The sequence below is a fragment of the Dufourea novaeangliae genome, unplaced genomic scaffold (assembly GCF_001272555.1).
Source record: "Dufourea novaeangliae isolate 0120121106 unplaced genomic scaffold, ASM127255v1 scaffold48, whole genome shotgun sequence".
NCBI lineage: Eukaryota > Metazoa > Arthropoda > Insecta > Hymenoptera > Halictidae > Dufourea > Dufourea novaeangliae.
Window position 1 is genome coordinate 1,408,138 of NW_015373938.1, and position 12,344 is coordinate 1,420,481.

At 38.1% G+C, this 12,344-nt stretch overlaps 1 protein-coding gene across 1 annotated transcript in view; it reads left to right on the forward strand.

Annotated features, from left to right (window-relative positions):
• LOC107185505 (voltage-dependent T-type calcium channel subunit alpha-1G-like) overlaps window positions 1–12,344 on the forward strand; it is a 126,388-nt gene that overhangs the window by 78,086 nt on the left and 35,958 nt on the right. Inside the window, 7 exon segments of the mRNA XM_015573197.1 lie at window positions 463–635; window positions 3,107–3,435; window positions 3,823–4,044; window positions 5,739–5,868; window positions 7,170–7,474; window positions 9,228–9,379; window positions 10,351–10,554. Coding sequence (XP_015428683.1) covers window positions 463–635; window positions 3,107–3,435; window positions 3,823–4,044; window positions 5,739–5,868; window positions 7,170–7,474; window positions 9,228–9,379; window positions 10,351–10,554 — 1,515 coding nt within the window.

Below are 12,344 nucleotides of genomic sequence, written 5' to 3' on the forward strand. Positions count from 1 at the left end.
ATTTCTTATTCCACACACACTGATTTTAAATGTTACTAAATTTCCCCCATGTACACCTATTACACTTTTCCATTGATTCCATTATACTCTTATCGTGTACTAAGTGTCCGATATACACTGTATAGAGAGTATTGAGTACTGTATAGTACTCCAATCGATATTGATTACACGATACGTAACGGAATTGAATGAATTGTTTCGTAGAAATCACACGTGTGTAATAATCTATTCGACTGTACGATCTAGCGGAGATGGATTTATCCCATGATTTATCGAAAGATTCGAACTCGATAACGTAATATATTTCGGGGTGGATTGGAAGTCAAATAGTAAATTGGAGAGGGCATCTGTTGAGCGAGACCACTCGAGGAACCGTGAGGGCGACCGGTAACACTCGAAATAGTCGTCGAGTGGGTTGATTTTCATACAGGCCTCTGGAACAACCGCGTGTTCTCTTCCCAGATATATCGCGCACCTGTGGCGGCGGGGCAAGAGGCGGCTAATGAAGAGGTACCGACTGTATTTATACAAAAGACAGCAGAAACGTGAGCAGAATTTACTTAAGGAACAGCAACAGCACGGACATCCGTTTCGGGGAAGCTCAGCCGGTCCTGCCTCGAATAGATTACCTGGAGGCAAGTACCGTCCCATTCCGTAAGAATGGTGTTCTTCGTCGAATCTACCGGGTGTCTCAAAATTATTATTATTAGACTGCGGATTTTTATAGGAATTCCAAGTTTTGTTGTCTATACATACAGGGTGTTTCGTTTAACTGGAAACGGTGGAATATCTTAAAAGTTGTTTGGTACAAAGGAGGACATTACGTGGTATAAATAATTTTTCTATAAGTGTACTAGTGGGGGAAATATCAAAGTGAAGTTAATTTTTTTAAATGGAACCCTGTATTTTTTTATTCATATTATGATAGTGTTTGTTGAGATGAATACAACGAACTGCCACATGATATCATTCCCTGTCGTAGGAAGTGATAAATTAGTAAGATTTTAAGAAGTCAGTTCAATGCAAATCGCCTAGTTGAACCCTACGTGACGAAATAAAAACAAACGATCAAACAAATGAAAACTGTACGTGTTTCGTTTTCAACAAAGAAATGGCCAACACTGAAAATAACAGTCAGTTTAAGTGTGAACATTTTTTTGATAACTTTAATCCTTCGTGAGATATTCTACCGTTTCCAGTTAAACGAAACACCCTATATGTATACATACACAACCGAAATTTTTCAAGTTTCAGATCCTACGATTTTCAAATTTTCGAATTCTTCAAATTGTTAAGGTCGCAAGGTCTTACAGATCCTAAAATTTTCGGATTCCCAAAATCTTAAACTATCAAAGTATTATGTTTTCAGGTTATAAAATTTTTGTATTCGTAAATGTTCAAATTTTCAAATCTTGCAGTTTTTAAATTTTCAAAATCTCGGAGTTTCAAGCTCTTAGTTCCTAAATTTCCAAGGTATCAAATTTACGAAGTCATGGTGAATTTAGGGTATGAGTTCATTGGTGTGTACGTATCTACTAGAAAGTCGGGGTTGTAAATTATTTATAATATGAACACAGTGTTATTATTACTGTTATTACTTATCTACGGGTCGAGTCCGTTAGCCTCTATACAAGAAAATAGTAACAGCGGGGGTTGAAACGTAATTATGTCGTAGACATAATATTATTATTTCAAGGAAATAGTCGCAGTAGGTGTTGTAACTTAATTGTAAGGTGTAAACAGAATATTATCTTTATTATTTCAAGAAAACAGTATAACAGTAGAAGTTGTAACGCAATTATAACATAATATAGGCCGTAGAAGTAGATATTAGTCAGAATACTAGCAGAGAATAATAATTACAATATTAGCAGTCTATGCTAGTGAGACTATTCACGCATATAGTTTGACTATTAGTCCGAGTATTAGACAGATAATTAGCAGACTGTTAACAGACTTTTATTAGACTGTTAGCAAACTATTAGTCAGCCTGTTAACCACACTATTAGTCAATTAGCCAAACTATTAATCACATTATTAGTCAGATTATTACTTAGACAATTAGCAGATTATTAGTCAAACTATGAGTCACACTATTAGTCAGAATATTATGAACCTATTTGTTGGACTATTAGTTAAATTATTAGCAGACTGTTAGCAGAATATTAGTCAGATTACTAGTGACACTATATTAGTCAGACTATTAGTTGGACTATTATTTAGACTATTAGTAGTCTGTTAGTAGATTATTAGCCAGACTATTAGTCAATTAGCCAAACTATTAATCCCACTATTAGATGGTTAGTTAGACAATTAGCATACTGTTAGCAGACTATTAGTCAAACTATTAGTCACACTATTAGTCAGAATATTAGCCAACTATTAGTTAAAATATTAGTTAGTCTATTAGTTAAACTATTAGTTAAAATATTAGTTAGTCTATTAGTTAAACTATTAGTTAAACTATTAGTTAGACTATTAGTTAGACTATTAGTTAGACTATTAGTTAGACTATTAGTTTGACTATTAGTTTGACTATTAGTTAGACTATTAGTTAGACTATTAGTTAGACTATTAGTTAGACTATTAGTTAGACTATTAGTTAGACTATTAGTTAGACTATTAGTTAGACTATTAGTTAGACTATTAGTTAGACTATTAGTTAGACTATTAGTTAGACTATTAGTTAGACTATTAGTTAGACTATTAGTTAGACTATTAGTTAGACTATTAGTTAGACTATTAGTTAGACTATTAGTTAGACTATTAGTTAGACTATTAGTTAGACTATTAGCAGAATATTGGTCAGGTTAGTAGTGACACCATTAATTAGACTATTAGCAGAATATTGGTTAGATTAGTAGTGACACCATTAATTAGACTATTAGCAGAATATTGGTCAGATTAGTAGTGACACCATTATTCAGACTATTATTCATCCCATTTTGCAGCTGCTTTTAATTTCTGCTTTAATCGTTCGTTAGCAGATAGGAGGCTCCATCACAGAAGGTGTCCCCGTCTGCTCGCTGCCATCGAGTACGCACAGACTATTATTCATCCCATTTTGCAGCTGCTTTTAATTTCTGCTTTAATCGTCCGTTAGCAGATAGGAGGCTCCATCACAGAAGGTGTCCCCGTCTGCTCGCTGCCATCGAGTACGCGGACCAACATCAGCAGCAGGGAATCGGTAGCGGTTCGCTGACAGACTTCACAGGGAACAGTCCGCCGACACAGGCCGCGATCCTGACCACCGCTATCGCTAGTAATGGAGGCAGCAACGGGAACCTGGCGATTGCACCTCGCGCGAGTCCTGAGGTCTCTGAAGCTGACGTTTCGTCGAACGTGTGCAACCGTTTGGGCACCCACAGAACGTCCTCGGTGTCTTGTAACGGAAGCGATAACGTCGTTTCGAACGCCACCGAAGCGAGTATACAGGTATAACAACAACAACAACAACAACAACAACAACAACAACAACAACAACAATAATAATAATAATAATAATAATAATAATAATTACAACAACAACAACAATAAAAATAATAATAATAATAATAATAATAATAACAAGTATTATTATTATAGTTTATTAATTACAGTCTGTCTTTACACTCCGAAAATAGTAGAAAATTTTTAATAAATAGTTCGTCTCTTAATGTCACCTTGACAAAATTGTCATTCTCGAAAGTTTGATATTTCTCTATTTTTGGACAGTTAACGCTAATTTTCATTAAATTTTTTATCTGTCGCCAAAAATCGTTAAGCTGTGTTTCCTTGTTGTTAAAATATTAATCCTTGAATTTTTCAATATTCGATTTTTAGACGAATAATGCGCTGCTCAGTCCGCCATGCACTCAGTACAGAAGAAGAAGCAGCGTGATGTTCAGCGACGTGGTGCTGTTGCACGGCAGCAACAACGTCGGGAACGCGTTGCAAACGAGTTCGACGGTGGCGCCCGGTGAACGTAATGTCTGTTCCAGCGAGAAAATGACGCAGACCGGTGACGGGAATGTCTGGTCGAGTCCGTTGTCTGACCACATGCAGGTATTCACTACTGTCACGAATCAGTCTTATGAATTACAAGGGAATAGCACGAACGGTGACTCGCGGATTGGAATGAAACTTTTTGGGTTTATAGGGTAATTCAAAACAAGAATAACGGTATATTTCAGTTGTGGCCAATCACCCTTTAAGAATGTGAAAACTAACTTTAAAGTCAAATAGGTACTCCCACTTTTTTGCGTATAACTCTTAAAATACTGGAAATAGAAAGATATGTTTCAAATAAATGTTTAATGGTACAATAAGAATTATAAATTTGCATTAACACAATTTTGGAAAAAGTTTTTATTTATAAAGAGAAAATTTTAAAACACGTTTTTCAAAATTTTGTTAAAGCATGTGTATAGTGCTTATTGTACTATTAAACTTTTGTTTGAAACATTTTTTTCTATTACTTGAATGTTAAGAGTTATACGCGACAAAGTGGGAGTACCTATTTGACTTTGAGGTTAGTTTTCACATCCTTGAAGGACGATTGGCCACGGACGAAATATACCATTATTTTTGTCTAGAATAACTCTATAAAGACACAGAGTTTCATTCCAATCCGCGAGTCAGCGTTCGCGGTGTTTCCTTGTTAGCAATTTACTTCTTGATCAACGCACTACAGTAGACTCGCGATAATTGTCCGCTGAATAAATACAATGCGGGTACAAATCGCGACTGTACTGTTGAATGAAAGCTGCAATGACCGGGTAACAAAGCTGTTTTCACGAAATCTACACTTTTTACAGTACTGGAAATATTGATCGAATCGCTCGAATATTAAACATATTATTACTTATACTTATCATTATTAGGAAAATTATTTAAAATAGATATTTATTGGAGAAACGTGTTACCAAGTATCTTGGCCAAAGTAAATGTAATACGAATCATTTGATCGATTGTGGATACAATTTAGGAGTAATGCGACGAATACAGGGTGGACCAATATATCTTTGACCATCTAGAATATTTTCGTTATTTTGAGAAATACGAAGAAACTTTATATCCAGAGGTTGTACGACACCTTGGTGGCCATAATCTACCACTAGCAATTTTTTTCGTGATTAGAGGGTTTTCGAAAATTTCAAAGTCACTTCCATTTTTTTTTTAAATGGCGCACAATACCTTTTCGTCTCTAGTAGCATACCGGATGTTCAGAAGTTTTCAACGCCCTATAATACGAGCTTATTCGATATCAAGTAATGGAGAGTGAAAAGATGACTTCATAGGAGATATGCTCACACTGGTATTCGTCTGTATCGAGGCAACATTACAATTGTCCAATCACCAAAAACGTAAGAATCGTTGTTACACTCCTTATTCATTATCCCGCCTTATTGAATTATTGAACACCCACTATTATAGCAGGAACACAAAAGTATAGCATTTAAAAAAAAAATACAGGTGAAATTTCTGAAAAGTCCACCACACACAATAAAATGGTGGTCAAAGTTATTGGTTCACCCTGTATATTTCCAGTACCGTAGATATCTACCGTTACGGAATTAGTTTGTACATGATGGTAAAACCATTGGACACCTGTTGGAGTGGACACTAAAGACTCTGTTTCTGTCTGTTTCGTCTAATTTACAAACCCGACCTGTTTCTCTACCGTCCAGTGATAGCGCTTTTCACGAAAACGCGACCATTACACTCGCGATCTGTCACGCGCACGTGTCGGTCCGCAGATGCAGGCGGAACTGGGCGGCAGCGAAGCCATGACCTGTCAGGAGTTGCTGGCGTTGAGCGGCGCGCTGAGCGCCGCGTTGCCAACTGGCCAGCTGGCGCTGGACTCATTCTTGAACTCGCTCACAAAAGGTACGATCCCTTTTGTCCTCCTACGGGTAGCCTAACAGTGACGTTCGTACCGAAGTTTTACCCGCTTGTCCCTCCCCTATGCATTGTTGTTCGCCGTTTCGAATCCAAGAGAGTGACGTTTGTCGCGATATCGCGACAGTTTTATACAGGGTGAGTCAATAGGGTATACTATCTAAAATAACTTATTATCTATTAGTTGTATCGAAAAACGGTTTGATCAATTATATAGCATTGTAATAGATTCATCGGACGGATAAAATTTGATTTCATTATATCCTATTTTTTTTTGGACATCAAGCTGACCTTAAGGTTTTTCAAGGTCAATGCATCTTCTTTTTTAATACCATCATGCTGTAGGTCATTGAATTCGTCCTTCTATTGGCAGCAACGTGGTATTAAAAGAAAAAGATGCATCGATCTTGAAAAAACTCAAGGTCACCTTGATCTCAAAAAAAAGTGAGATAAAAAATATCAAATTGTACCCACCCGATGCATCCCTTCAAATGCTATAATACTTCAGTAAAACGTTTTTTGATAGAACTAATAAGTAATGAGTTATTTTAGATAGTATTTCTTATTGACTCACTTCGTATATGTATAAGCACCTTTAACCGTAACTAACAAAGGATGTTCGCGAAGTGATATTCGTCGATTTTTCTGTAACTTCGCTGTTGTTTAGTGGGTCTGGGAGAAACCACCTGAAAAAAAGTTTAGATAAACTTCATGTTGTTTTTAGTCCTTCATATGTCGGTAGGAAGACATTTACAAAATTACATTTTTTGGAAAATTTCTTTCCACTGATACGTGGAAAACCAAAAACGATACAAAATCTGTCTAAATTGTTTCGTAATATCTTCTGTAGTTTGCGAATTACAAGTGAATAAGTAAAAAGGACGTCTCGGTTAGAAAGGGTGGCTTTTTCTCTGAAATGTCGAAAAGTAGAACCACCAACTACCCACGGCAAAATTCTTAGATTGCTGTATATCACTTCGCGAACATCCCATGCAGTAAGTCAGTACATATTTATTATACATATTGTTCGGTCATAGGTCAAATAACATTTGTCGTTGCGATTTGTGACAATAAAGTTTCGAGAATAATTCCGTCTCCAACTAATGTCCTCATTCTCGAAACTTTATTGTCACACCTTGTGTAAATACTACTTTCATTTGTATTAGACAAACTAATTTAATATTACGTTCAACGCTGGTAGCACCAGTGTGTAAAGTCTGCGTGGAACAAAAGGGTATTCAAGGACACCCTGGTCACGTGTGTGTATAAGGAGAGTGGATTTGTTTCAGGTATAAGGGACCGTCACATCACTCTGGAGGATCGTGCACAGTGGCTGACGTCCGAGGCTGATAATTGCTCCTGTTGCTGCGAGCTTCAGGCGACCGGTGATCAATGGCCGGACGAGGCTGACAAATGGGCGAAGTCGTCGCGCGCAAAGAGGGTGCTGAGATCATGCGGCGGCCGGTGTTTTAGCGCGTTGCGGTGCATAAGACGCTCGATCCAGAGGCTGGTCGAGCACAAGTACTTTCAACAGGGTATCCTGGTGGCAATTCTGATAAATACGTTGAGCATGGGCATCGAGTACCACAACCAGGTCAGTATTTCACTTCGTTGGTTCTAACGAGGATAGAGAACGGGGTGTGCACGTGGTGTTGTGTGTATGATTATTGGCAGAATCGAGATGTATCCACATTTTCAAGCTTCGTCGTTGCGAAGTACGACAATAAAGTTTCGAGAATCATTTCAGCTCCAAGAATAACTGCAAAAATGGGAAGGATTACGTCGAAATTTTCGAATCTTTACTGCCAAGAGAATATTGGTAGACTATTCAACCTTTGTCGTTTCCAGTTGTGACAATAAAGTTTCAAGAATAATTTCGCTCCCCCGGTCAATACTACAACAATGCAAACGGTTACATCCAAATTCCCGAAACTCAAAATCGAGATATATTCACCTTTTTAAGGTTCGACGTTGCGAAGTACGACAATAAAGTTTCGAGAATAATTTTGTCTCCAATCATAGCTACTACAATGGGAATGATTACGTCCAAATTATCGAAACTTTATTGTCAGTAGAATAGAAATAACTTTTACGTATTAGTATTGATAATTTTGAATTTGCATAAATTTACGCGGTCTAAAACTGGGTATCGGATAAGGGAGGGCGTAAAAACGAGTTATCCTATGTGTGAAAATACTTTGAGCGATGAAATTATATTGCTTGTCATAATAAGACTGCAGACTTTATCTTCTTTATCGCTTCAGACACCGTGAAATGGAACGATTCGACCGAAGGTTAATAAAATTTTTATTTTGTTTTTAGCTTTATGCTACCTGGAACTGTGATGAAGTAAATCTTTTATAGATTATGGGTTTGATGAGATGGCATATTAAAAGGAGAATTTTCATAAGATTTTAATGGATATACTGTTAATTATTAATGTATACATATATAGTTTAATATAATGGATTATTTGAAATATGTTGGATTTTTAGGTTACAGTTTTTAGATCAAAAATATTGGTTAAATAAGAATTCTTTACATCTCGATTGTACCATAACTTACGTACCACCTAATGTAGGGGTGAGCTATCGGAAACAGAATAGCTTGAATCTCTTGAATTCGAAGGTTGAAAAAAGTATGTCGAATACAAATTAAAACATTACCAATGTTTTCTTCTCATAATATTTTATAGTTTACGTAATTCTATTGGTTTTACTTTAACTTTATTTAAACTTTATATGTATAAATCTTTCATTTAGAATTATTTTTTTATGAACTCTATAGAAACATGTAATTTAATACTATTCATTACAAATCACAATTCTAATTACAAGCAATTACAAGCGTAATCTTCAAGCAATATAAAATTATATAAACAATTATTCTATTAAATAAATACTACTGCCAGCGCTACAGTAAACAATTACTGTCTGCAATAATTTTTCAATTTTATATTTAACCCTTGTGCACTGTTTAATAAACTGTTGCATTGCTAGCCTTGGAATTTAAGATATGTTTAAATATATTTACAGATCCTTCGATCGTTAATTGCCTCAAACAGTGCACTAGGATAAAAAACAATAGTAAAATGTTTTATGTTACAATAATTCATGAGAAATTGTAATTGTTGCAAGTATTCGTCACAGGTGACATTATTTTATTCTATAGGAACGTATTCGAGCTATTAAATTGTTAATCTCCATGAAAGATATTCAACTAATTCTGTTCAAGATGATCCACCTCGCGAATGTTAGTTCATTAGCGGTAGGTGTAGATGGAACGCTTCATTCTTAAACACACGCGTCGAACGTGGTATCTTTTTTTCTCTGTTCGTCGGTCAACAGCCAGAGCAATTAACCATAGTGGTTGAAATAAGCAATATTGTGTTTTCGGCCGTTTTCGCCGTGGAAATGTTACTCAAGATAATAGCGGAGGGCCCGTTCGGCTATATAAGCAACGGATTCAACGTCTTTGACGGGGTTGTCGTGGTACTCAGGTATGTCATTAACAAAATCATCATTTTTATCCTTTCACAAATCTCTCTAAAATATCTCATCTGACAACGAAGAATAGTGTTATTTAATGGGGTCCAGACTAGAGCTGTAAGTATTCGGATATTCAAAGTACTCGAATAATTCGAATAGTTTAGAATACGAATAATTCATTCGAAGAATTCGAATACTTCGAATAATTCGAATGGTACGAGGTACTCAAATACTCCGAATAATTCGAATAGTACGATGTATTCGAATATTTGAATATTTGAATATTCGAATATTCGAATAGTACAAAGTGATCGAATTTCCGTTTGTACCGAATAGGAATCTGAGAAGCAAATAATTGCAGAGGCCAATTTGAAAAGAATTTTATAATTAAGTGTGAAAACATATATTGTGTTCACATTCGTAATCAGTACAATAAAAAATTAATACTACGCATTCTTCGGATACTTCGAATACCAAATTCATTTAATACCAATATTTGGATATTCGGGTATTCCAATTATTCGAATATTCGAATATTCGTGACAGTCCTAGTCCAGACATATCAACCCTAGCCGTCCCCACTTCAGCTGCGAGATAGACCCGAATGGTATAGACCTCGCTGAGCTATAGTAATTTTTTATTTAAACCACGCGAAAAGTTGTAATATGCAACCACTCGAAAGTCACATTTTCTGAGAGTCGTCATGGAAAAAATTTTCAACGATAATTGCTCACAGCAAACTGACGTGTTAGCTACAGAGCTTAAGGTATATATCTTAAAAGGGTCGGGCTATCCAATAGCGTAGAGAAAATTTTCTCTGTTCCTTCTATCAGGGCCGTGGGACAAAAATTATGGCACACGTGTATGTAGCTCGGAGAGAACCTATAGCTAAGGTGTCAAACCTTTTTCGCGACTGTATGCGCAACAAAGACGATACCACGATCGTATAATACATTATAAACTGTTCGTTTCGAATGTTTAGTGTCGTAGAAATCTGCCAGGCCTTCGTCGAGGAGCGAAGCGGCAGCTCTGGGCTGAGCGTGCTCCGTACTTTTCGGCTGCTTAGGATCCTGAAGCTGGTCCGTTTCCTACCGAATCTCCGCCGTCAGTTGTTCGTGATGCTGCGCACCATGGATAACGTTGCCGTATTCTTTTCCCTTTTAGTACTTTTCATCTTTATATTCAGGTAAGCGGTGTCCTCCCCCACCCACCCAACAATCCGGTTCACCGCGGGACTCTGACGCGATTTAACACACACACAACCCGCCATATCCCCAATTTTTTCCGGTTTACGATCTATTCGGAGGCGCACGTGCCAAGGACCGCGTTCTTCCCAAGGGTACAACCGCGGTGTTGTGTGTCCTGACATCGAAAATCCGTTCCACGAGAGAAAGGACCTATCTGCGGACCAGATCTTGTAGGTTTTCCGCAGCTTACCCCGAATTTCGTTAGACATTGGCTCTTTCTTTCTCTCTCGAATACACACGCATCCCTACTCACGTATCCCTGCAAGTCCCTTGAAAGTCCCTCTGTTAGCAATAGATCTCTCTAGGAGCAGGACAAATCCTTATTTGGCACTTGACCCATTCACCTGTCGCTCTGTGGTGCACACAATTGGGACAAAGGGAACGTAATCCAGACCTAGCCCGCGTAACCCTTGCAAGACCCTTGAAGGTCCCCCTGTTAGCGGCAGGTTCCTTTGTTAGCGATAGGTCCCTCTAGGAGCAAAGTAGATCCTTATTTGGCATATTGACCTATTTACCAGTCACTCTGTGGAGAACGCAGTTGGGACAGTGGGGACCTAACTCAAACCCAGCCCACGTAACCCCTGCAAGACCCTTGAAAGTTCCTATGTTAGCAGTAGGTCCCTTTGTTAGCAATAGGTTCCTCTAGGAGCAGGACGAATCCTTATTTGGCACATTGACCTATTCACCAGTCGCTCTGCGGAGAATACAGTTTTGACAATGAGGACACCTGTCAGTGTGGACCTAGCCCAGACCTAGCCAACGTAACCCTTGCAAGACCCTTGAAGCTCCCTCTGTTGGCAATAGGACCCTATGTTAGCAATAGATCTCTTTATTAACGATAGATCCCTCTAGGAGCAAAGTAGATCCTTATTTGGCACATTGACCTATTCACCAGTCGCTCTGCGGACAATACAGTTTTGACTATGGGGACACCTGTCAGTGTGGACCTAGCCCAGACCTAGCCAACGTAACCCTTGCAAGACCCTTGAAGCTCCCTCTGTTGGCAATAGGACCCTATGTTAGCAATAGATCTCTTTATTAACGATAGATCCCTCTAGGAGCAAAGTAGATCCTTATTTGGCACATTGACCTATTCACCAGTCACTCTGCAGAGAACACAGTGGACACAAGCTGCACGGAAGGGGTCCCTTCTCCCGTGGAACGGGGTTCCAGTCGCGGATGATCAGTCTCTAATTCGCTCGGATCGAAAGAACGAAAAAGAAAAAAGACGACTAATTCGTTTCACCACATCAGCCTATTACGTCTATATATTGCATGATCGTCAAATGCGGGTTCGAGAGTACTTACACGTTCGATTGTGGACATTTTATTGTGTAGCGCCGCTGACACAATCGAGCAAACAAACGTGATGATCGTTTAAGTGTCGATGTGACTTTTTTTTTTGGCCGATTAACCGTTCTGATGTTCGTCATTCATGAGAATGCTGAGATTAGCTGGTCTCTATCTCGTTTATACTCGCTGGAACGACGCTTTCTCTCGTGTCGCTTCTCAGCTACCTCAGATGGAGAGCTTTTCTCCTGCTCGCGTGATTCACTTGATCCTTTTTGAGACGCGAATTAGGCGACCATGTCTTCCGTTTTATTGTACTCCTGCCTCTCGCTTCTTTTTTTGTCACTTTACCCAACCATATCCAGATCCATCCGCGTGATTGCATCGTCATCGTGTGTAGATGGATCTCGAGTTTGCCAGCCAGCCAGTCTCCGTATAT